This window comes from Cygnus atratus, chromosome 29, assembly GCF_013377495.2.
Source record: "Cygnus atratus isolate AKBS03 ecotype Queensland, Australia chromosome 29, CAtr_DNAZoo_HiC_assembly, whole genome shotgun sequence".
Classification (NCBI taxonomy): Eukaryota; Metazoa; Chordata; class Aves; order Anseriformes; family Anatidae; genus Cygnus; species Cygnus atratus.
Genome location: NC_066390.1, coordinates 1,143,223 through 1,168,489, shown reverse-complemented (window position 1 = coordinate 1,168,489; position 25,267 = coordinate 1,143,223). Strand labels below are relative to the sequence as shown.

At 56.6% G+C, this 25,267-nt stretch overlaps 1 protein-coding gene across 17 annotated transcripts in view; it reads left to right on the top strand.

The window, feature by feature from the left end:
• LOC118261468 (cyclic AMP-dependent transcription factor ATF-7) overlaps nt 1-22,141 on the top strand; it is a 62,306-nt gene extending 40,165 nt beyond the window's left edge. For 16 of the 17 annotated variants that reach the window (XM_050715959.1, XM_050715953.1, XM_050715954.1 and 13 more), the window contains 10 exons: nt 3,568-3,664; nt 6,227-6,345; nt 8,876-9,010; nt 9,800-9,957; nt 12,519-12,618; nt 13,846-13,959; nt 15,009-15,155; nt 16,420-16,617; nt 18,204-18,312; nt 20,910-22,141. In XM_050715959.1, coding sequence (XP_050571916.1) covers nt 3,568-3,664; nt 6,227-6,345; nt 8,876-9,010; nt 9,800-9,957; nt 12,519-12,618; nt 13,846-13,959; nt 15,009-15,155; nt 16,420-16,617; nt 18,204-18,312; nt 20,910-21,127 — 1,395 coding nt within the window. In that variant the 3' untranslated portion in view covers nt 21,128-22,141. Of the gene's footprint in view, nt 1-3,567; nt 3,665-6,226; nt 6,346-8,875; nt 9,011-9,799; nt 9,958-12,518; nt 12,619-13,845; nt 13,960-15,008; nt 15,156-16,419; nt 16,618-18,203; nt 18,313-18,530; nt 18,745-20,909 lie in introns of those variants that run through there. The other variant, XM_035572326.2, reaches the window with a different exon arrangement.
• The last annotated feature ends 3,126 nt before the right edge of the window (nt 22,142-25,267 follow it).

Genomic DNA, 25,267 nt, shown 5'->3' with positions numbered 1-25,267 from the left:
GCGTGTGCCCGGGGAACGCTTTGTGCCGCCGCAGCCCGCACCCCGTCTATGTTAAAACTGAATTTCGGCCAGGTGGCAGGCTCAGCACCGCAGCCGCTGGTTGTGTTCTCTGAAAACGACTGTCGAGGTTAAAAAACAGGCACGCAGCTCGCGCGCCGTGGCTGCCGCCAGCGAGCACCTGGGCCGCTGGGCTCGGTGCGGTGAGTTCAGCACCCTCTAACCCTCCCTTTGCATGGGATTCATCCTGCGTGGGATGCATCCAGCTCTGATTTTGCCTCTGAAGGCAGAGCCCTGGCCCGGGGGAGCTCAGCTCTCAGGGGGCTTTCTGTGCCGGGCCAGAGCCCGTGCTGTGTCTCCAGCCTGTGTCAGGGGACAAACCGTGCTCCGTTCGCCCGCGGTTTGAATGCGGTCAAAGGCTTTACGAATGCGAAAGGGAGGAGAAACGTTAAGCAACCCCTTGTTTTTCATGTCCTGCTTCTTAAATCGATGGAAAATGTTTCTGCCTGAAGATCCAGGCTTCAGCCTGCTGCGTTTATTCTCTGGCTCTTGTTCTAGCAGAGATGGCACGTCAGTCCAGCTGGAAGTATTGTGCCCTATTAAATAAAGATTTTTAAATGAGCACGCTTATTCATCGAGCTGTCACAGCCTGTTGAGTAAAGAATGCGACTGTCCAGCCTTAGTCTGCCTCAAATCTGTTTTCTCCAAAAAGCTGGGACTGTCTCTTGGGTAAATAAACTCAGCCCCGTGTTTACCCAAACCCCAAATGCCATCGGCGTGCTCCAGCCCTCGCACCGAAGGCAGCGGCCGGAGCTCCCAGAGCCATCGCAGGGGGAGAGAAGAGCTGAAATGGGGGCTGTGTGCGGCGTTTAGATCAGATTTTACACTGCCGCCGCTCGCAGGGCCGCTGCTTTCGGGGCCGATGCACGCCGCGGAGGCGGCCGCGGCATCCTCAGCTCCGCGCGGCTGTCCCTCGCCCCAAAGAGTTTACAGCCTACATCTTCTTTTTAATTCAGACACCCGCAAACTAGTAGGCTGAAATAACACTGCTATATGTCAGCTGCTGATGGAAGGAGATTAAATATTAAAGCCGGTGCTGTGGCTTTAACTCATTCGCCCTTTTTTTTTTTTTTTTTTTTCCTATCCCCCCTCCTTCTTTCCCCCGCTCTCCCCCCTGCTTTCTTCTCTGTGTAAAATGACATGATTTAGAACTGAAGTGCCAGACTCAGCCTCTAGGTTTCGGCGTTTGGAAATGTATGTAGAAAGATATATTGTGTCTGTGAGCATTTCTGTGCAGAGAAAGAGAGAGCTCCGCAGCTAGTAAGACCACATAAAGATGTTAAATAGAGCTGTAACGCGCGCCGAAAGCAGCAAAAGTGCCCTAGAAAAAAAAAAATCCTGCACGGAGCAAAATGAAAGATTAAAATAAATTCAGCGGTACCAACGCTGCCAAGTCCGGGCTGAAACGTGCCCCTTGCTGGAGCCAGGGCTGCTGGGGAGGACGTGTGGGGGGGAAATGTGGCCCTCTTCACCCCTTCCTCGCCCTGAAAATCTCATTTCTTTACGTAGCACAAACCCAAATGGGAGAACTGGGCATTTTCTTCATTTTCCTTTTTTTTTTCCCCCGTGTCTGCGTGTTGAGCATTTGGAGCCGCTGCCGGCGTAGCGGCCGCCTGCCTGCTCAATATTCATCGGGAACCGGCTGCTCCTCCGTCCTCGCAAAAAAATCCTGATTTATTCTCCTGCGCTTACCGTAACCCACCCTTTTTCCTCCGATAACGGCTCGTCAGCGTGTCGAGCGGGGGCTGGCAGCCGGTGCTTTTGGGCCAAAAGTGTGACAAAGTGCCGGTGCCAGCCCTTCCTCCCCACGTCCCCCCTTCCGCCAGCGCTTTATGGCAAAAACGAGGCTGCAAATTTGGGCTCCCTTGGCGAAACGGCGGCGGCGGCGGCTTCAAAATCCCACCCCGGGGCTGCGCTTCGCTCGCTCCTCTCCTTTGTTCGGCCGCGCTTTGGCATCGCGGAGATTTGTGACGCCGTTTGGAAACGAGTCACATCGGGGCTGGAGCTGGGGCCGAGGTTTTGCTGAAGCTTCTGGGAGCGTGGAGAAAAGAAACCGGGCAGAAGCGTGTGTGGGTCTTTAGCAAAACTGTTGGGAAGTGGGATTTAAGGTTTAGCTGCGGGGAGCAGCGACCAGGAAAGCCTCTGCGTGCGCACCCGGGGTTAAGCAGGCAAAAACCTCTTTGTTGAGCTGCCTGCAAGGGTGTAAAAGCTCTGACCTCTTTTAATTCAAGCCCCGGTTACGAGTCACCGTCAAAAGCCTTATGGACCTGTCTGCTGTAACATATTTTAAGGCTGCTTTGCAGAAGGTGCCTGGTGCTGTACCCAAGGGGAAGACGGATGGGATGCGCGCGGAGGCGCCTGATGTCTCGGCAGGGCCGCCCCTCGCCTCTGCTGGCACCCGGGTGGCAGCTCCCAGCTCGGGAAAGGCGGCTTTGCCCGAGCAAAAAATCGAGTCCTAAATAAGCATCAGGAGGAGAGGGTGAACCAGGGTGTCACGCTCGAGCTAATTCACCCAAACAGGTGGCTTTGGGGTGGTGTGAGGAAAAAAAAGGAGGGGGGAAAGGGCGGAAATTCTTTGCCGCGGCAGCAGCTCTTTCTAGAAATGAGAAAAAAAAAAAAATACGGCCAGCCCGCTGCTGCACGGCTGCTGGCTGCGTAAAAATCCTGCAGCATGGCCCGTGCGGTGCCCTCCGCCTCGCGCTTTGTCGCAGTCTGTTAGGAGAGGCGCAATCCATCCTCGGCTCTTGATTATTATTTGCTTTAACTCTGTCCTTGCCTCTCTCCCCTGCTCCCTCCGCCTCGCGCGGCGCAGAGCAGCCCCGCGCCGGGCGACGCTGATGGCAGCGAGCCCTTTTGTCTGCCTTTCCAGCGGCCGCGCCCGGCCCTGCGGGGTTCCCGAAAGCACGGCCCAAAAGCGGGGTTTTTCGGCCCAGGATCCTGCCGCAGGTGGAATTTCAGGCGGTGTTTTTATGGCATGCCAAGGGCGGCCCCCCCTCGGCACGGCACCACCACCAAGAGCCACGTCCGTCCCGTGCCGTAAAGCCCCGGGGCTGAACGGCCGCCCTGGTGCCAGCTCTGCCAAAATAAAAAAAAAAAGCTGATTGACCCCTAATTCCCCTAATTCATCCCTCCATCAGCCAGCAATCGAGCGGCACGTTTCGCCAAGCGGCGCGGCGGCGGCGGCGACCGTTTGCATTTCCGAGCTCAGCTGCAGCCACTGGCGCAGCCCCGCCGCTTAAAAAAAAAAAAAAAAAAAAAAAGGATTATTCAAAATATTTGTCCCCCGTCCGCCAGAAGGCCGCCTAATGGCTTTTCGGTTTGGAGCGCTGTGTTCACACCCCGCTTCTCCAACAATCTGTCCCGCTCTGGTTTTGCTTAACGCTCGGCAGCGATTGTGTTACAGTCGCTCTCCGGGCGGCTCTCTCTCCACCCCCCCCCGAGCCTGCTGCAGGATGTACCGTAAAACCCAAAATGCATTTATTCACCATTTTCTAAATTGTTTCATTTCAGAGGTTTACAAACGAGGACCACCTGGCGGTTCATAAACACAAGCATGAGATGACATTGAAATTCGGCCCTGCTCGAACCGACTCAGTCATCATAGCAGGTATGCGGCGTTCAATCCAGGCCAACTCGGAAAATGGTGCACATTAATATAGCATGACTGCAAGATTAATACCGGGGACCAGATGCACTGAAAAACGTCCCTACCTCCCATAAAAAGCTCTTGTGATCTGCATTTAATCAGGAGGAAAGGAAAGCCAGAGGCTTCCAAGTTTCTTTTTTTTTTTTTTTCTTTATTTTATGGTAGGATCAGGTTTTGTGGGGGGTTTTTTGTTTGCCTTTTTTTTTTTTTTTGCCTTTTTTTTTTTTAAGCTCTCACCCTTTTTATTAAGCCTGGAAGATTTATGGACAAAAAGGTCTTTCACGTTTCTGCGTGTGCTTTGAGGATGATGAACCAAATCTGACAAACCCAGCTTCCTCCCCTCAGCCCAGGTGTCAATTTCCTTGAGCTTTTGGGCCAGCAGTTAATAAATTAAAACGCCGCCGAGTGCTCCGGCTACTGCCGAGAGCGCGTTTGCAGAGCCCGACTAAGGCGCTCTGGCAGCGCGCGGTCAATGCAGCCTTTATAAGACTGGGGGGGAGGAAAAAAAAAAAGTGTATTGTCTGGCAGCAGATCACTGCCACTTACAGATCCTCTCCTGCCTTGTCGGGCTCCTCTTTTGGGCTCAATAAATGGAGCAGGGTTTGTGTTCCCCCTGGTGAAAGGAGAAGTCGTTTCAAATGGGATCAGGCTAACGGGAGTTGATGATGAAAATTCTGGGGGGCACGGGCTTGAAGAGTCCGTAGGCTCCTGAAGATGAGTTCAGTTCGCCCCTTCAGTTCGCCCCCTGTCTCGGGAGGATGCCGGGGGGGGGGGGGGGTTCACTTCTGCTTGCTAAGCCCAGGTGGGAGCTGGCCAGGAGGTTGGGAGCAGAGAGGGATCACAGCCCCGTCTCCCCCTGAAGCCCACCATTAAAAGCCCTCAGCTTTGCTGCTCCCGAAGGTGTTTGCTTCTCCTGGGTGCAAACCCTTAAGGGTAAAACCCTGGGGTGGGGGGTGAAACTCTTCAGATTTAGCTCAAGGAACAGCGGCGAGGGCTGATGGAGCTCCCACCCCCCAGCAGAGCTTTTCTTGGCTGATGCTCAATGGGTTGCTCCAGGGTAAATCACAAAGACAAAAAAAAAATAAAAATATTTAGCTGTGGTCAGCACGAGCCCAGCCCATTTAACACAGGCATCCCTCCTGTTGTAAAGCCACCATTTTGTCTCTGGGTTTTCTCCTTCTCTGCCTCCCTCCTGCTTTGTGCTGAGCCCAGGGCAGCAGCCCACGCGTTAACGAGCAGGATTTCAGCAGGATTTCAGCGCCCCTTGAGCTGAAGGGAGCCGTAAAGGATCGTTCCCCGTCCGCCCGTTACAGCAGAGAGGCGGATTTAGGTGGGAACGTGCACTTCTGGGGTGCTGAGCTGCTGCAGTTCCCGGCGGTAGGAGTGGGACACGGGTAGGACGAGGGAGGTGACGCCGCTTCGCTCGGCGGCATCGTGGAAACTTCTCGGAAGGACATTGCTAAACGGGGAACGGTCCGAAAAGAGCCGTGAGAGCCCTAAAAGCCCTGGAAAAGCAGCCTCCCGCCGAGAGCTCCAGCTGACGAAGTTTCATAGCTTAATGAAGAGAGATCTGGGGGGAAGCGGAGTGCGCTCAGAGGAGGCCTGGGCTTTATTACCAAGCCGAGCAGGCAGGGGTTGAAGTCAGCCTGGGAACAAAACCCGCTTTGGCGAAGTGATCGCCAAAGGCTGCGGGGGGCTCCACCGCTGGCCGGTGTAAAAGCGAACGGGAGGTTTTCTGCGGCTCGAGCACGGCCGCTGCCCTCAGCCGGTGCCAAGCAGCCCACGTTTTAGGCGGGGAGGTCAGGGGGAGCCGTCCCGGGGATCCCCTTTGTGCTCACAAATGTGTGAAGTTTTCGGCCAGCCGGCTCCTGCCGTACCGGGGCTCCTGACCTCACGTCTCGGGGAAGCGCCGGGAGCCGGGAGCCTCCTGCCTGCTTTACGGCCTGGGCGATGGCCAGAGGGATCACGACTCGACGTGTTAATAGGGTGGAAAACGGGCCCCGTGGGAATTGCTTTGGGCAGCGGTGGTGATGATCAGCACTCCCACGTCCGTCCTGGGATGCGCCTTCGTGCTCCGCGATCGCGTCAGCCACGGGGCCGCTCCGTTTGGCCGCTTCTCTTCTGATCCCCCCGTGTTTTAAAGGTCTGCCCTATCAGGGAGACCAAACCCCGCTATTTCCCCTTCCTTGCGGTAGCATTTCAGCCGAGAACGGGCAAAACCCTGGGGCGGGAGGGACGGGACAGCACCCGGGCAGGAATCCCACCGAAATCGCTGCACGCCGCTTGCCACAGTGATTTATTTCCCAGCACCATTTACCAGCGAAACAAAATCAACGAGAAATTCTTTTCGTCTTCCCGAGTTGTCCCTTGCTTTGCAGACACGACACACACCTCAGCTGAAAAGCAGCCAGGCTTCTGCAAAGCAGAGGCCATGTATTTTAGGCATCCCCGGAGAGGATGAAGGGGGTTCAGGGGATTTTCTGGCCTCTCTCTGACCGCTGCTCCGTGTTGCCACCCGAACAGATCAGACCCCGACCCCGACTCGGTTCCTGAAGAACTGCGAAGAAGTGGGACTCTTCAATGAGCTGGCCAGCTCCTTTGAGCACGAGTTCAAGAAAGCCGCGGAGGATGACGAGAAAAAGGCAAGAGGCGAAGGCCGCCACCGCTGCCCTAAAACCGAGCCGTGCAGTATTTCGGGGCTGGGGGGATGGAGCTGGTCTGATGGAAGGCATATGGCGCAGCACGGTCTCGGATTTAATATGCTGGCTCACGCAGGACTTTATTTTTTTAACTCGGGTGACTTTGGCTGGCAGGCCTGCAATCCGAGGCCCGGTTAGAGCGGGTTTTAATGGTTTATTATTCCTTCGGCTTTTCACTTCCAAAAATGAAAAAGGGCAGTACCCCAAATACCTTGCATCTTGGGAAGGAGATGCAGGAAAAGGCCGGGACTGTGTAGTGCTCGGGGTCTGAGCCAAATTCCCTCGGGGATCGGGATCCTTGGTGCTGCTGCCTTTAAGGTGCAGCCGTGGCCCCCCGACTGCTCCTCCTGTGCTCCCTGCAAGGGCACGGAGCTCGCGGCGTCTGAACTGCAAACAGAGAGAGGGGCTCCGCGCAGGAGAGAGGCTTTTCCTAACAAAGAGCTCCCTCATATGCAAGCAGTATCGATTCAGGCTGCCCCTGCCAACCCCGGGTCTGAAGGACAACGGGATCTCGTCAGATAGCAGCTAATTAAGGACATTTCCCCCCCCGCCTCCTCTTCAGGATCGGAGGAGCAGCAGATGCGGACCGGGCTCTGGGGCTGGCACATACATTTACTAAATTGATGTATGGATGTACATACGCTCGCAGTCAGCGGCGCTGCTCGGAAATAAACTGCGGGAGCAGAGCCGCGTAAATCTTCGCCGAGATGGGGAACGGAGGAATTCAGAATTAAAACCGAAAACTGTCTTCCCCCCCCCCCTCCCCGCTCTCCTAATAACAGGGCTCTTTAAAGCAGAAATTGATCTCTCTCATTGGTATGCTGCAGGGCCTTGCCGGGGCATTTTACGCTCTGAATTCCCTGCCTTTTGTTCTCGGCAGCCCAGACCGGGAGCGCTGGGAGAAGGTAGCTTTTCGTTTGTGGTTTCACGTAGAAATGGCTGAGCAGCCCACAGTCTAGCCAGTCGTTTTATATGGAAGACCACCCATATCCTGTGCTCTGCTACCTAATAGCTGCAGCTAAGACCCTTTAGGCTCTTGGATGTTTTGCCTTCTTTTTTTTTTTTTGCTTTAGGATGACTGCAGTCAAAATATTTCCGCCAGCAGCCCGGCGAACGCGGCGGCTTGAAGCTCGGGGGTGGTTTCGGGCATAGGGAAAGCATTCTTATCCCTCCCCGAAAATCTCTGCACACGCGAGAGCCCTGGGCCCAGATGGCTTGTCACTCCCTGAGCCTGGCCAGAGCTGCCTGCTGCATTTCTGGGATGCTTTGAACATTTGGCCGCGTCCAGCCCAGTCGCTGCTGTTGTGTTTTGTCCTCCGGTTCCAAGGGTGGTCTCGACACCAGCACGTTAATTAAAAACATAGGCACAGCAGGGGCTTCCCTGGAGGCGCTTTAAGCGGCTTGAAACTTCCCTGCATGTTAATCCCTTCTCCTTTGTGCTTCCCAGTGCAGCATCTCTGCTTAAGAGGGCAGGTAACCGGGTACTGCGGGGACCCAGAGCAGAGCTCCTGCGTAAATCACTGCAAGCAGAGAGCAGCCGCCCGGATTTACCCCCTCGCTGCAATTTTCCCTCCTTCCACGAGACTTAAAATGCAGGGGAGGTTTAGGTTAGACGCTAGGACGAGCTGTCAGCAGTCGGGCAAGCGAAGCAAAGCGCCGGGAGGGATTGCAGCTCGGACAGACAGCCATCAGCACCGATGGAGGTGGAGTTTCTCCTGCCCCAGCCAGGGGGGTGATTTGTGAGCCCATCCTGCGGCTGTCGTCCCCACTCCATTGCTTCTTCCTCTGGCACGCCGTCTCCTCCCAGCTCTTCTCTTCCCCCCAGTCTGGGGAGGGAAGAGCTCGGTGTCACCTTGTTGTCACCCTGCCCTCGTCCCGTCCCCAGCAAGCCGTCGGCCGGTTAAAACGGGGCACGTGGCACTGCTGGAACCCAGGGGGGTGGCAGGCTGCCAGCTCCAGGCATATGGTTGGGTTTTATTTTAATGGGGCGCTCATAGATATTTAATAACTTGCATGGCTCTTTGTTTGCTTTTGATAATCAGGTAATAAAATAATTCAGGCTGATTTATACAATGCTTTACAGCTCTTCTGTGAATGAAAGTGCCTTCTGTAACTCACAGGCGTTTGGCTTTGTTACCTGTTCTCCTTAGCGGAGCCCTTTTAGGAAAAAAAAAAAAAAAAAGCAAAAAAAAAAGCCCGGTGGAAAGAATCGTGTCTGTGTTACTGAGAAACCACAAAATGGTGCCATCTGGGGCAGAGACCGTCTTGCCTAGGCCTCCGTCTCTGTTTGGACGGGGCCAGCGCAGCGCGGCACCGCTCCCTGCTCCGGTCTCCCAGATGCTCCTTCAGCACAAATAAATAATAATAATTTGGCCAGGGCTCAGAGCCGTAGCTCTTCCTCTGGGACCGGCCGAATGTTTCACAAACAATGTGAGCTAATTGTCCTTTCGATCCGGGGCTGCTTTTCCCGCAGAGTGCTGGAGCCCTGGACATGTCTCTGCCCTCAACCCCAGACATCAAAATAAAGGAGGAAGAGCCGGTGGAGGTGGACTCTTCCCCCCCAGACAGTCCTGCCTCTAACCCGCCGTCGCCACAGAGCAAGGAGAAGGTAAGTTTCCGAGAGTGTGCCCTGCGGAGGTGTCGTTCCCTCCTTCCCCGGAGGAACGTGAGCCATTTCTCCACTCCGTTTGGCTGTTATTTGGGCTTGTGAGGTTCTCGTCTCATTTGAGAAACAAAGAGAAAAGCTCCCCCCCTCCCTCCCCCCCCCCCCCCCCCCCCCCCCGCTCCTCAAATACACATTTCCTGCACTTAAATCTCCGTGTGGATTTGGCTAATGAAGAAAACCTTGCTGCGTACCCCGGGGTAACACTGGGAACGCTCTTCTGGCAGGGAGAAAGTGCTGCAGGAGCTCAGCATCTTCCCCGAGCCTGGCTCCCGGCGCCCAGAGGGGCTTTGGCTGGTGACTGGGAGCAGGAGATGAGCCCGGGTGACATGGTCTCCATCCAGATAACTTCCCACTGTAGGGACGTTAGCTGGGATGGGGCGGTGATTCAGAGAGGGGGATTATCTTGGAGAGGGGGATTATTTCCCAGCTGGGGCCGGGGCGGCAATTCGGAGAGGATTCGGGATTATTTCGGAGAGGGGGATTATTTCCCAGTGGCTGCTGCAGGCAGTAGGAGTCTGAATTTCCCTGCCCCATTCCCTGCACTGACACCAGCTCGGTGTGCCTTTGGGTACGTGGCTCCCCTCCGTGCCTCAGCTCCTGTGACATAGAATTCCCCTAATTGTCACTAAATGTCCTTAAAGCGATCGGAGGGCAGCTGGAAGGGACAGCCGGGCGATTATCAGCCTAACAGGTAATGGCATGACTCCTTTTGTCCATCGGTCCTCTCTTTAGGAGATCGCCTCCAAGCCCGTCATCGTCTCTACGCCCACCCCAACCATCGTGCGCCCGGGCTCGCTGCCTCTGCACTTGGGCTACGACCCCCTGCACCCAACGCTGCCGTCCCCAACCTCTGTCATCACCCAGGCTCCCCCTTCCAACAGGCAGCTCGGGTAAGTACGGAGGAGGGAGACCTGCCCCGAGGTTTTCCTCCCGTACCGTCAAGCTTCCTGGGCAGTAATTAGGTCCCTAAATAAGTTCCTTGATTGCCAGCACAGCTGAGGTGCCACGATTCCCCCTGCTGCGGCTGCTTGGGCATAAGGGCCTCGTTGCGGCGCTGCCTGCACGAGCAGGATGGGGTGTAAGTGCAGAAAGCGGGAACTAATTGTCATAGCGGAACGAAATGAGGCAGAAGGCACCGCGGGGAGAAATGAAGCCCAGTCCCCAAACACGTTGACACGATGCTTGGTGTCTGTGATGGGAGCGTGGCCGGCCGGGGGACTCCCGGGTCGCTTCTCCAGCCTGGTGCGGAGCGGAGAGCTCGGCAAGGAAATCGTCTGCTCCTTTAACGGCTTTGGGATTTCCTCAGACAGCCGTGGCCGCTGAAGTGTAACCCCGTCTCCAACCTGCTGGCCTCCTTCGTGGTCAGCTTCTGCCTCGGGAGCTGTTTGTTTCGGCAGATGTAATGACCTGCTCCTCCTTGCCCCTGTAGCAATCGGGATCGGAGGCTCCAGAGCCCTCGGTGAGGCAGCTCCGGCCCCGCACATGAAAGGAAGGAGCCCGAAGGATGCAGGAAGCCCATCACAATGAGCCCTCAGGAGACGGCTCTTTAGCCCCACTTCTATTCTTTGGTGTCAGGATGCTGCTTTCTTGCCGTGCTCCTGGCCTCTTTCTAATTGCCCTTGGTGGAGGCTGGCTCCTTGCATTAACCAGGCCATTTTTTTTTTGGCTGTCACTTCATATTTTTGTGTGTGTTTTCGCTCTGACCCCGTGGCACCATCAATCCAGGCTTCCTGACGGAAAGTTTTAAATCCTGTCCTGAGGCATTAAGGGGTTAAGTGATTGTCCTGGGGTTCCGAAAGGGCCTTAAACCCCCCCGGAACCCAGCACGGGCAGAGGCTCGCGGGGCCGTTTGGCACCGAGCCCCCCCTCGCTTGGAGACACGAGAAGATCAGAACTGGGGGGAGCTGGACTTTTAATGGGATTTCGTGTGCCCTTTGCAGCTCGCGGGGCTAGATCCCTCCCGGAGCTGAAGCAGGCTCCATGGGGGGGTCAGGCTGAAGCTTTAACGAGGGTCCCTGCATTAGGGCCGTGGCAGACGTGGTGGGGTTGTCGGCGTGACAGAGATGGAGGGGAGGCTGTGACCTCCCCGTAACTCGCCTTGTTAGGCTGAGCTTTTCAGAGCAGCCTGGAGGATTTGGGATGCCCAATAGAAATGAATGAGAGCCGAGCGTTCGCGGTCCCAGGGCAGCCTTAAAAATTCCAGCCTGAGTTATTGGCGTGGCGAGCTCCCCACTCTGAGCCGCGCTCCCTGCGGCTTCCCACCCTGCTACGACTCCGTGCCAGCTTCCTCCGAGGTCGCAGGCAGCCCAGCCTCCTCTGCCCCCTTCCCTGGGCTCGGAGGAGGAGGCAGCAGCAGGGCTTTTTTTTTCTTCCCCTCTGCTCCCCCCCCTGCCAGGCTGCCAGCAGCTCTGCTCTCCTCCTGGCTCATCTCTGCCTCCACTCGGCTCCCTGCGGCGCCGTCGTGAAGCGAGGAGGAGCAGGAGAAGCAGCCCTTTCTGGCAGGGACCCTTTCCTTCCTCTCCCCGGCAGCCAGAGCAGAGCAGCTCTGATTTTTCCTCCCCTTTCCTAGGCAGGCTGGGTCTGGAGGGTCGCAGGCTGAGCCCGGCGGGGTTGGCAGCACTCTGAGATGGAGGCAGGGACACGGGCGCCTCTTTGTCAGCACGCGCACAACCGTCACCTCTCGCTGCAGAGCGATCTGCAAGGGAAAAAGTTCTGGGCATTTGTCATCTGTAACCACCAGCCCTGGCGGGGTCGCCCCCTCGCCAGCCTGCTGCGATGGGGCCCGTCCCCGTTTTTTCCCCAGAGCCATTTCTCAGGCAGACACGAACCAGCCCCGCGCCGGCTCCGTATCGAGGAGGTTTTCTCTGGAGCCGTAAGAGTCAGAAACATTAATGGGAAGCTCAGCCCTGCCGTGGGAGCCCAGCAGATGTGGCTCAGGGGCCGAGAAGCGAGCAGGAGGCAGGGGCTTCTGCCCAGCCCACCCCTCTGCCCGCTGGAGCACTTCGGGCTCCCCAGGGAGCGGCTGCAGCAGCTCTGGAGAGTTCCAGCCCCAGGCAGCAGCGGCTGGATGTGCTCTTCTCTGTATTCGGGTGGCCACCAAATCTCCGGGCTTTGGCAGCCGTGGAGTTTCGGTTGGCCAGCACGCACTCAGGGGTTGAGCAGGGCGCACGGTGCCACGGACCATCAGCATTGGTGCTGGGTCACGGTGCCATGACGCTGGCACGTGGTGGCTGCTGTGCACCTGTGTGCAGCAGGCTGGGTTCCCCTAACGTGTGCTCAGCCAGGTGTCGCACCCCCAGGTCAGAATGAGCCCCTCAGGAAGAGGAGAATCGGCCCAGAGTCGCTGACCAGAATTGGTGCTTCTGCCCCTGAGCTTGAGGGGCTGCTGGGGTAATGTAATAATGAAATATAACCTTGAAATAATCCACGAGAGCTTGAATTGTTTCTCCAGGTCGCCCACAGGTTCCCTTCCGCTTGTCGTGCAGCTTCCGAACGGGCAGACCATGCCTGTCCTCCCAGGCCCTCCTGTGCAGATGCCTTCTGTGATATCGGTAAGAGACGCTTCCAGCACAGCTCTGCGAGGCAGAGGAGGGGACAGAGTTTTTCCCCCTGCCAAATACGTACAGACAGATCCATTTTGCAAAAATGAAAATATTTCTCCCCCTCTGTGCAAGATAAGACTTGAAGAGGAGGAGTAGGAGGGGGGCCAGCTCTGGCAAGGTAGTAATAACGTGTCGATCACACTAGAGGGCAATAAGTCTGGAAAAAAACAAAGCCATGCCCAGACAGATGGCTCATGCCATTGATCCAGGGCTGGGAACTGTAGGATCCCTGATTAGCTGCCTCCATTTGGAACAGCGTGCCTCAATTGAAACCATTCGAGCTTGCAGGGAACATGTTGGTCTTTGCAGGCCAGGAAAGCCACCCTGGCCTCGCCACCGTGCTGAAGTGCTGTTGGAATATTAGCCTTGCGGGCTGTGCTTTTTGCATACAGAGAATTTTCTGTGGTCCAAAATTCACGAGCAGATTTGCCTGGTGGGTGGCTCGTAGGTCTGCGGAGCGTTTCAGCTCCCTTCCAGGCAGCTTGCGTGAATCCTGCCCGTCCTGCTGGGCACGTCTTTTGGCTTTGGAGTGAGTAATGGCCCAAACCCTCTGCCTCAGGTAACGGGAACGTTGACGTCAAAAGAGGCAGATGCACAGGCAGCTCGGCGTAGCTTGCGGGCACGGAAACATCTTCACACCTCCCTGCTCGCTGGGAACAAGGCTTGCATTTGTGGCACTTTGCAGCAGCGTACCTGAGCGGCTTGTGAGCGCAAGTGCAAACCCTGGTGGGGTTTTTTTAGCCTCTGTAGGAAGCTAACCCGGCTCAGGAAGAGAGGAGGCTTTTACCCCTGGTGTTGCTGCAGCTCTGCAGCAGAGCTGGGCAGAGAACCAGAGGGGTTCTCATTCCCTCCCTATCCGTCTGCACTTGTTTTCTGGTGAGGAAAAGCCTTCCAAGGAGAGAAAGGAGGGAGGCTTCAGGCCACCCTTCTTCCTGTCCCAAGTGCCGGGCTGGTGTGGCTGGGGAATTCTTCAGCAGCCGGCGTGGCCACCAAAGGGGTGGCTGCTGGCCTTCGGTGACAGCAGACGTAACTGATGGCAGCAGTTAAATGCTGAACGTGTGTCAAGCTTTATAAATGCGCCCGGTTGGGGAGTTATTACGGAGCCACCTCACGGAGCTCGCCACCGAAAGCAGCGCCGCAGCTTCTCACGTCTGCGTGTTGCTCCCTCCCCGACAGCTGGCTCGGCCCATGTCCATGGTGCCCAACATTCCTGGTATTCCTGGGCCTCCCATCAACAGCAGCGGGTCCATCTCGCCATCGGGCCTTCCTGTGCACTCGGAAGCCAAAATGGTAAGTGTCCAAACACACACCGGGGAGGGCGTCACGTCGACGTCCCTAAGTCTTCACCGGCTCCTCCAGAAAAAGGTGTCTGGAGGCTTTTTCCCTGCGGCTTTCCTGAAGAGCTGCTGCTTGTCTGAAACCCCGCGCAGCCGCGAGAGCGCTGCCTCGCACCGAGAGCAGGTGTTGTAAATGCCACCAGGAATATTGGACTAATCAGCGCTGCGGCTCTGGCAGGCAGAGCAGGCACACGCTATTGTCGAGACAAACCTCAGCCCCGTCCTAAACACGGCTGTTTTGTAAAGCTGGCACTTCCAGTTCCAAGGTGACAGATGGGCTGGAGGTGGGCTCGAAGGAGGCAGAGCCAAGAGGAGAGATGTTGTGCTTCAATCCAAGGATCCCGGTAATGGGGTTTTGTGTTGACTCCTTAAAATTAAAAAAAAAAAAAATCCACTGCTGGCTCTTTCACAGCTCGAACTAGGGAGGAAGCAAACCTAAATTTCAGAACAAAGAGCAATGAAACCCCACGGTTTTGGGTCTGAGACGGGGTGGAGGCATTTGCAGAGCTGCCTCTTCGGGCAGTGCTTGCTCACCGTTCCCGGTGCGCCCCGCGTTGTCGCTGCTCCCTCCCTGCCCTGGTTTGGGTGTCTGCAGGGTTCATGGGCAGAGCTATGAGTGGGGTGGGAAATCTCAAATGGTGTCTGAGGCCCGAAACGGAGCCGTCCTGCCCCCATGGCCTGCGTGTGGCTGCCTGGAGAAGGAGCGTGCAAGACACAGCTGTGATCGTGCCTGCATCCTTCTCCATCCCCTTCCTTCTTCACCCCTGGTGCCCGGAGGCAGCTGGGGCTCTGGAGCCCGTGGTCCTGCAGAGCCTGCCAGCTGCGGGTGGGCTGGTGCCAGCTGCAGGAGCAATTTTGGGATGCAGGCACCTGTCTGCTCGGGCCTGAGCCGGGCCCTGCTGCCTGTCTTTGGGGCTGGCTCTCATTTGGGATTTGGAGCGGGGTAAAGCCTTCACGGAACGCAGATCACCCCCGCTGATGTCCCGTTTTCTCCTTCACCAGAGGCTGAAGGCCAGCTTGACAGCGTCTTCCTCGCTCAACGGCAGCAACCTGGTGGTGGGCTCAGCCAGCACGATGGTGACCGCGCGCCCGGAGCAGAGTCAGATCCTTGTCCAGCACCCCGACGCCCCCTCCCCGGCTCAGCCACAGGTCTGCCGCTGCTCAGCCTGCGAGGCTGGGCTGGATGTGCTGGGGGGTTCTGGGCTTCAGGGAAAGAGGAGGAAAACCTTGCGGCTTCCTGGCTTGCAGAATGGGTTAAAAACCTTGTTTTTTGTCACTGCCGCTTCAACACTAATGCTCTCAAAGACCACCAGGCAGAAAACTTCAGCAACATGTTAATTTGCGTGACAAGGTCTGGAGTTTTGAAAGAATATTTTGCTCTTTTCTCCCTGCTCAATTACTAGGGTTAAATGCTCCCCTCTTAGGCAATCAACTGCACCGGCTCCTGCCAGCTCACCAAATGCCAGCCTTCCATCAGGATCGCCACCTGCTCTGTCAGTTAGATAGGCTTCCAAAAGTTTAATATCCATATGCTGCCTGACAGCGAGTACTGAAGTGTAACTGCACTCCCCGATGGTGGCAGTGTAATTACAGAGCCCTTGCAGAAGTGCCGCCGAGGCTGTGTCTGCAGGACCCTCTGCCCTCGCCGGCTTTTCCTTTGTTCTCCCGAAATAAAACAGGGAAATTGTGCGGCGTGACGAAATCTTTTCTACCACTTGCCTCCGAGAGCTTGTGGAGCTGAAGACGTTGAGGGAAAATTCAACCCAAATGAATTTTTAAAGCAAATTGCCCGCTCGAAACGAATCAGTCAGATACTGAGGCCGAACGGAGACCGCGAGCGGGGCCGTGCGTCAGAGCGGGGCCGCGCGCTCCCAGCCCTGCAGCTGGAAGTCGCCCTCCGCCGGCTGACGAGCAGGAGCTGGCTGTGCAGGAACCTCCCCAGTCACTGCAGCACGAAGTTCCTTTTTGAGTCTCTTAAGTGAAATGAAGAGGAAGGCTGTGCCTTTTGCTCTGCCCGTGGTCATTGACCGCATCAGCTCCTCGGCGTGGAGGGGAGGAAGCTTCTGCTCTCGGCTACGTGCCATCAGCTGGCCGGGCCCTCAACGTCTCCACGCAGGAGTTTGGGATTTAACTCATTGCCCTGACGTTCACACGTCCACTGGCTTTGGGATCTCAGGGAGCTCAGGTGGATTCACACCTTAAGCTTGCAGAGCAGTTCAGCTCCCCCCTTGCAGCCAGGGCTGCCCGTGGTCCCCCCGCAGCGTGCGAAAGCAAATCCCTTTTTGCTCCAGATGCAGGATCCGACCTCTTTACCAAACCTAGTGGAAAAAACCAGGTTACACCAGGCTGCGTTAGCCACCTGCCTGCCTCAGAGCTTCCTCTCAGCATCTCTCTCCCTTCGCCCCGTCTCCAGGTTTCCCCTGCCCAGCCCACGCCCAGCACCGGCGGGCGGCGGAGACGCACGGTCGACGAAGACCCCGACGAGCGCCGGCAGCGGTTCCTGGAGCGCAACCGTGCCGCCGCGTCCCGCTGCCGGCAGAAACGCAAGCTCTGGGTGTCTTCCTTGGAGAAGAAAGCCGAGGAGCTCACGACCCAGAACATCCAGCTGAGCGTGAGTATGTAACCGGGGAGGCTGAGCGCAGCCGCTCGCCAGCCCGGCAGTGCTGGGACGGTCGCTCCGGAGGGAACGTCTTCCCCGTGCTGCGGAGCCAACAGGCGTTTGCGTGCTGCTCTCTGGAGCAGGATTGCTGCCTCTGGGCCATTTCACTCCCACCAGCCAGGGAGGAGCCCTTCAGTGCTCTTCTTTCTCCCCCTGTCCCCCTTGCAAGGGCTCTGCCTCTTCGCCCCATCAAGGCGGCGCTGCAGCACGAGGAGCGGTGCCAGCCTCGGGAGCAGAGCTGGAGGCCTCAGGAAACAGCTGTATTTACAGAGCTGTATTTACAGATCTGAAGCCTCTCCTGTGCGAGGAAGAGCTCTCTGCTGGCACAGGGGCAGCAGAAGCAGCCCCAGTTCCCTTCCCCGCATGTCGGACCTGGTAGAAGGGCGAGGAGGGGGGCTTAGCAGCTGCAGCCGGACTGATTTTTAGGGAGAACTGGGGTTTTCTGGCTGCACCCCCCACCTGCCTAGCAGAAGTGCAGCAAATCTACAAACACAGGCAGCTGAACGTAATTTTGCTCCCCTTGCAATTAGCCCCCTTGTTAACGCACTCAGCATTGGCCAAGGATTGGTCTGCAAAAAATGGAACTCGTGTCCATTCGGGGCTTTTTCTTCCCCTGGTTGCTGGTGACTCATGCCGCGGGATTTTTTCAATAGCACTGATCATGGTATTTTTATTCTCTTCCCAAGATAATTATAGAAACTGTTTCCTTGGGCAACTTTGAAACACAATTGCCTGAGTTTCAGCTGTTTGTCTGAACATTTCAATAGGGGAATAATGTGCTACACAAAGCTTGTAGGGAAGCGGACCTGTTTTCATGGCACAAAGTCAATCTGAAAGGCTCGGAGACTCAGGAAAGGTTATCTTGGAGTTGCATAGAGAAGGCAGAGGACTATGGAGTGGGCTGGATAACAGTTAACTGCTCTCCTTGGCAGCAGGGAGGCTCCGGGGAAGGAGGATGGCTCTGTGGTTAGCATGCCCAGAGCACCAAGGCGCTGCTGCAGATAGCTGGGGCTCCGTGTGAGTTATTCCCTCTGTGCTGCCGTTCCTCACCTATAAAATAGGTCGTGTTAAAGCTGGAGGTCCGACCACCTTCACCTGTCGTATGAAACAGCTCAGGGGGGCGCTGAGGGCCTGGAGGAGCTCTGCTGTTCCCCAGAGCCTGGCATGGCCCCACGTGGTCGCAGCCTGTGCTGCTGCTGCTGTGCAGCTCCAGAGGGACAGAGGTGGCCCCAGGCTGATCAGCGTCCGCTCAGCTCCGGGCTCTGTTCAGCTCTCCCCCAGCGCCAGCAGCGTGCTGGCCTCGAGCTGTTGGCATTAGCAGGAGGACTTGGGCGAACGTGTGCCCAGGGTTAGGTGGTGAACATCCTGAGGGGCTTTCCTGCTGGTCAGCAGAAACTGCTAGCTGCTCTTGGGCATCTCAAAGCAGCTAACAAGCCGTAAGCTTGCATGGCACAGGAATTATCGTCCTGCTGTTGCTAGAGGCTGTTGTCAGGGCTATGAGTGATGCAGACGCCCCCGTGCTTGTGTTTCCATCTCAGAACGAAGTCACGCTACTGAGGAACGAAGTTGCTCAACTTAAGCAGCTCCTGCTGGCCCACAAGGACTGCCCCGTCACTGCACTACAGAAGAAAACACAGGGCTATCTCGGTAAGTAGTGACTTCTGCTGGTCCCTGCTGCCCCTGAAGTAGGTCGAACCAGCTGAAACCTGCGTAAGGCATTCAGGAAGGGAGCCTTTATCTCAGCCTCTGCTCCATCACCTCCCTGCTCCTGTGTCTTCTGCTCGGTACGGCCTCACGGCATCCGTACCGGGAAGGTTCCTGATGGGGAGGGAACTGCAAGTTATCATTTTAACCTGCTTTGTGAGATCTTGCAGCCAAGGGGTGAAAGCACTGGGGGAAGGAGGCAGCGCATCTCCCTCAGCGTCTCCATAGCGTGAAGCATTTGACAGAGATCCACGTCTCCGCTCCTCCCCGGAGCGCGGGCCAGCGTCTCTCACAGGCGGCGTGCCAGGCACTTGATATTCTCTTTGAAGTTACAAAGTCCTGCTGCTCTGCAAGCAAAACCAGAGTCAGGAAAGGCCAGACTCTATAAATGACATCATGGGGCTCTGTATCTCGTGCTCTGCAATTCACATCAAATTGGCTTTGGAAGTTAGAAGGCCTCTTTTTATCTTTTTTTTTTTCTTTCTTTCATTTTTTTTTATGCTGCCTATTTCATTATAATCAACCCCGGAGCTAAACATTGCGTCTGGCTTCTTCATGCCTCTTCTGTCATCTCTGCAATAACAGCTCCGCACTGTGGCGTTCGTGCAGAGCCTCTGGAAGATGCTGGAGTCCCCTGGCGTTGCCTGCATTAACGGGACGAGAGACAGGGATGGAGGGAGAGGAGAAAAGGAAGGGGAAAAACCCAAAAGCAAAGAATGCAGGCAGCCTCCTTCCTGCTTGCCTCCTGCTTTCCATCTCCTGGGTCTCTGCAGGGCTCTTCTCCTGTGCAGCGAGGCACAAATATGTGCTGCACGGGGCCTGGCATTGCCGCTTTATTTTCACTCATTACAGCGGCTCAGAGCTTGAGTGATGTGGTCGTGAAAGCCCTCGCTGTCCCCAGCCCTCTCAGACAGGTGTTTGCTCTGCGTATAATGCAGAGAGGCGACAGGATTTTTCCTGTTAACTTCCGAAGTTTACAGTTCCTATTATTATTCCTCACAGCCTGTCTGCTCCAATAATAGGAATTCATCACGCATCTGAATAATAAAAACAAAATTCACGCCGCCCTCCCCACGCCCCACCCCCCAACGGCTGCCTTTTTTATTATTGAGATTTGTGACTAAGCAGCCCCTTAAACAAAAATGCCAGATTCCCTCGATGGAATTACAGCTGCCTCATGTACAGTCGGGTTGTTTTATTCGTAATACCTTGTAAATCTCCTTTTGGGGATGCCAAACTATTATATTGCTCCGCTCGACCTTCTCTCTCACCGCCAAGCCAGTTTTCAGATCTGCTGTGCTAGCCGCGTCCTTCGGCGTGCCAGCAGAGGCCACGCCAAGGTTTCACGAGGGAAGGTAAAAGGGGAAAGGGGCGCGATATTCACGCACCTGGCAGAAAGCTGAGCCCTCAGCTACGTTTGCCTGTGCCCAATAAGGCTGCAAACCTCTCCTCTGATTTTCTGGTGTCCTGGGGTTTCGCCCTCTTGACGTGGAAGAAGTATCCCGGCTCCTGCCATTATTCTGCTCTGTTAAAGGAAGGTGACCGCATCTTACCCGTAATTCATCTCGCCAAGTGCACAGGAGGGAATTTCCTCCTGACATCTGCAGATAATGAGTGTATACCCCCAAAGAGGAGAGGTCTGATTGCTCTCGCCTTGGCATTTGATAGGTCACAAATTATCCTCCGCCGTAGGAGCCCTGCCTGGGCGCAGGGGGCTGGTGGTGGGAGAGGATCCAAAGTTTCGGAAAGCTCCGAAAGGGGCGCGGAGGAAGGTCTCTGCCTTTGTTTGCCTCCCGTCCCTCCGATCGTACCGCTGCAAGTCCCCGAAAGAAATGGAGCAAGCCAACAGTTTGTGACGGGCTCTAATTGATTTTAATGTTCTAGAGCACAATAACGAGCAGACCAGGTGATTTGTGTAAAAAAATGGGCAAAAACTGCTGGAGTGCCTTTGCTGAAGGGTTTCTGTTGCGCGCGGTCCTGAGCGCTCACCCAACAGATGGTGAGGACGCCGAAGGAACCGTTCAGTCTCTGGGCTAAATGGCCTTGAACCAAGTACCATGCCAGGAAACAAGATGTAGGAGAGTTCATTTGTTATAATGAGGAAACGGATTTATTACCAGGAAGGTTACGCTGGGTCTGCCATCCTCGGGGCGAAGCCGGCACTTTACGCCTTCCTGGCGTGAATATTGTGAGGTTTGGTGGTGTTCCTCCGAGGGACGGGGCCCGCCGGGTCGTTACGGCCCGACTAATCAGTTTTATTTCCAGCCCTCACTCACTTTTGCCAAACAGCTGCTCTGGCTCGTCCTCAAGGGGGGCCCGCTTTGGTGGGGGGAGCTGAGGTTCCTGGAGGGATCGGCCCCTCTATTCCTGGCTGCTTTGGCTAAAAAGGGGGAGTGTTAAGTAAAACCCGACCGATTTCTGCCCCCGCAGCAGCAGCAGCAGCCTCCCATCCCATCACCTCGCCCTTAATGCCGGGAGCAGCGTGCGGAGCCTCTCTCTAACCATTTTTTTTTTTCCTCCTTTTCCCCCTCCTCGAGCAGAAAGCCCGAAGGAGAGCTCGGAGCCCACCGGCTCCCCCGCTCCCGTCATCCAGCACAGCTCCGTCACCGCCTCCCCCAACGGGCTCAGCGTCCGCTCGGCGGCCGAAGCCGTCGCCACCTCGGTGCTCACGCAGATGGCGAGCCAAAGGACAGAACTGGCCGTGCCGCTGCAGCCGCACGTCATCATGGCCCCACAGTCGCAGTCTGCCGGCAGATGATGGCGCAGCCCCCGCGCGGGACACGGAGCGAAGCACAGCGCGGACTCTGGCCGTCCCCGAGTCCCCGAGCGGTGGGGACAGAGATGGATTTTTTTTTCTTCTTCTTCTTCTTTTTTTTTTTTTTTTTTAAAAAGTGAGTTAAGGGCAGCTATATGGCGCTTCTGACACTGCATAGCCTGTACAGATCCCGGCCCCGAACCGCTGCCGTGCGCGCCCACCCGTCCCTGCCGGACGGCTTCGCACCGAGCGTGTTCTCGAGCCTCCGTCACCGTGCGGAGCCACCCGGACACGCGGAGCCTCACTTTGAAAGCACCTCGGAAGGTTTGCTTTCAGGTATCAGTTCCATTAACACTAAACCTCCGTGCTCGGCAGATCCCCGTGGCGCTCTCACGTGTCCCAGTGCCCCCCCCTTCCCTCGCCCTCTGCTCTCAGCAAAGGAAAACGCAGCTCCTGGGAGGCTGTGACATTTAGTCGTGCTGTCAGTGTATTTTATTTTTAACAGCGTGCTGCTTCCAGGCATCTGCTCTCCCCCCACCACTCTAGCTACCTGAAACATTGCACCTTCGGACGAGGAAGCCTCCTTGAGCTCTGAGGTTAAAGGGATCGAGGTCGCTCTCCTCGCGGTAACTCGCAAGATGCCGGCGACGCTTTTGGAGCATGCTGACGTTACCGGAGCCGAACCGCTGCAAACCACCGGTCGCTCGTGCTGCCCCGGGAGGTGTCCCCATGCCTCTCCGGCAGCAGGGACAGGCACTGGCTGCTCTAGCAGCAGCAGGGCTGCTCTCGCTCTTCCTTACGGTAACGTGGCGCCGATCTGCGCCTGCGGGGACCTGCGGGGACCCGCGCAGCCAGGAGGTACACGAACGGAGGAGCTGTCCCAGCTCCAGTGATAATGTGAGTCCCAGAATTCGTCGCTGCTCTCAGCCCCACTGCACGCCTTAGAGAACAAATCCCTCCGGTTCCGAGGATTGTCTCCTTGACACGTAACCTTAAGAATGGTGGCCTTAAATCGTGGCTCGTTGCCTGTTCCGAGGGGAGGGAGCGCGCAGCAGTGTTTGTGTTTGCCTGGCCTTTACCTCTTCGTCACAATTATCTTCTGCTCTTGATGTTGGAGCATGAAATGCTTCCGAGCCAGAGCAAATGAAGGATTCGTAATGCTTCCAGGGCAGGCTAAAAGCCAGCCTCGACGTTGGGAGGCTCTGGGAAGCGCGTCCGCTTTCCACGCTGCATGCGTGTGTCTGTGTGCGCTTCCCAGGGCCCTCGCTGGCCCTTGGCAGGTGATGGTCGCAGGCTGGAGTTCGTCTCGTGGAAGCTGGAAGGGGCGCTGGGGGTGCTGGGGCTCTTCCAAGAAGCCTCCTCAAAGCTCGTCAGCTCTCGGTCTTCCTGGCCTCCCCCGGGGGGGGGGGGGGGGTCTCTCCCTGCCGGGCCCCTTCATCCCCCTCACCCGAGCTCCCGCCCGCCTCAGGTCGCACTCGCCACTTTTGAGCCAAGTTGGTTTGTCAAAGCGATTCGTTCCTTTGGCTTTCCTGGACTTGGAAGGTCCCCAGGGACAGCAAAACCCAAAGCAAAGCACCCGGCCCTGTTACGGCCGGGCACGTCGGGTGGTTTGGTTTGCCCGCTGATGGGCTCTGTCTTCTCCCCTCTCTTTCTCGGGTTCTTGTCGACCTCTCGCAGTGGTGCCAGCGCCGGTTCCTGGGTTCGGTTTCGTTTGACACCGCTGCTCTCACACCCTGCTTTGGCCTGCACGTCTCGTGCTTCGCTGGCCTCAACCACTGCCCTTCTGGTTCAGACCCTGCAGCAGCCCCCCAGCCCCCCTCTTGTTTCCCTAACGCTCTTTCTGCAGCGAATCTGCCCGCAGACGGATGTCGTGGCTCTCACTGCCCCAACAGGCCGTGTTTTTGCAGTGAGAGCGAGCTGTGAGCAGGGCCCGCGGCGTTTTCAGCAGGTCCTGCGTCCTCACGGCACCGCGGGAAGGGTTGGGGGCCAGGTGAAGCAGCCCCCGCGCCGCGCCCCGTCCTGCCAAAGCCTGCGCTGGGTTTGGCAGCGTTGACCAAAAGCGTCTCCCTTTGCCGAGGGGTAGCAGGAATGACAAAAATGTCTTGTAAAACATTTGCTTCATCGCCCAGCTGGGTCCCTGGCCCTCGGTGTGCAGCGCTTTGGAGCTGCTGACTGCAGCTCGCCAGCTCCTCCTAGGCTGCAGAGAGGGCTCAGCGCTGCCAGCGCCATCCAGGAACAGCATCTGTCGAAGGAAGAGCAGGGAAAGGAGGAATTGAGGCAAGGAGCAGCCAGGGGCTTCGCCACAGGCTGGCGGGGTTGGCAGGAGGGAGCACAAAGGGTGGTGCTGAGGGGCTGTGAACCCAGGGCAGCGCTGGCGTCGGGTGCAGCAGCGTTCCCCGACCCCCGAATTTTCCCTTTAGGGACTCGAAGTGACCCGGCTCGGACAAAAAGCACGTTGTGATGGGAGAGCTGAGATCTCGCAGCTCGCTTGAAACTTGCTCACGTCCCACAGGAGGGCTTTCCCCCTCCCTGTGACCGCCCCAACCCTTGAAATCCCGGCCTCGTGGCATTACCGGACACCCCCGGGTCTCTCGGACCTGGCAGGTGAGGCAGGGGCCCTGCAGATTTTTCTCCTTGTGCCTCCCCACTTTGCTGCTCAGCTCCAGCATCCCCCCACCCCAGCTCCCCTCCACGTGCAGTGCCTTGAACAGACCTGGAAAGCCATGAAAAAAAAAAAAGGTTGTAAAGCTCCAAACCTGGGCAGCAATAATCAGGGAACAAGTTTTTGATGATACCTTAACATTTCTATTGTTTTTTGTTTTTTTGTTTGTTTTTTTTTTAATTACCAGGGTTGCAGCCGTCCTGTGCCCCCTTCAGGTGCGGCACCCTGGTACTTGTACTGCTCCTGCAGAGCTCAGCCGTGCCCAGGGCAGGTCCCGAAGCAGGTTCCAGGTCCTGGTGTCACTTGTGACAGTGTCCCTGGCTGCAGGGAGGGACAGACAGGTGGGACAAAGCAGGAGTCCTCCCACCGCAGGCAAGCTGAGCTCCCGAGGAGGAAGGTAGCCAAAAAACCCGGCGTGATCTTTAGCTAAAGCATCTCCCCCGCCGGCCCCAAGCAGTGGGGCAAGGCTCCGGTGCCATCCTGCTGCGATGGGCGGACATCCCCAGCCATAAATGTCACTTTGGGGCACAGCAGAGAGGTTCGTCACTTACTAGGGCTGCAAAAGGTGCCTGGCAGAGCCATCCCCGAGCCAGGCTTCGAGCCCAGCAGAGCTGAATGTCACGAAGCTGGGCTGGCGGTCACGTTTCCAGCAGGAGGGCTAGGGTTGGTTGTGGGTTTTTTTTTTTTTTAAAGAGATGTGGGTTTGTTGTTGTTTTTTTTTAAGAGATGACCATTTCCAAGGTCTTTGGAGAAACGGGTACGCGGAGAACAAGTTTTCCTCCGTGCTTTTCCAGTACCTCCATGCTGATGTAGCAGCTGCGTGAGGACGCTTTGGGCTGCCTAATTAATTAATTAAAACCTGACTGCCAAAAAGCAGGGGTTTTTTTTATAACCCGGAGCCAGGCAGCCTGCCGAGCCGAACCGCTGCTGGGTTTTTGTTGCACCAACTCAGCCCCTTTGTAACTGCGTCGCTTGGAGGCGCTTTGTGCCCTGGGTTAGCGTGACGGTAGCTGTAGAGGATGTGCAGTGGTTTTGGGGGGAGCTCGGGGATTTTTCGGCTGGGAGGATGGACTTTGTGGCAAATCAGTGGCCTTTGGTGACCCTGGGTCCCCCCCCATGTAGACAGGCAAGGGAAGAGCTGGCGCCTGCTCGTCCTGGTTCAGCTCTTGCACAAAGACAGGCCGTTCAGGTGGGGTGAGAACCCGATTTCTGCCCCAGGGCAGGAGTTCTGGGTTTCACCTGGGGGCCTGCAGCTCCCCAAACACATGCACCTTCCTTCCTCCGCCAGCCCTCGGCCGCGGTGCCTTAAAAAAAAAAAAAAAAAAAAAAAAAAAAAAAGTTTGTGCCCCTTCAGTCTCACGCATTGCCCCCAAACCCAGCTTTGCAGCAGCGTTTTTGGGTTGCCCAGGATCTCCAGCCCTTACCTGGGGCCAAATTGACGGGAGAGCGGCGAAGCCCGACGGGGGTTCGGCTTGTGATGG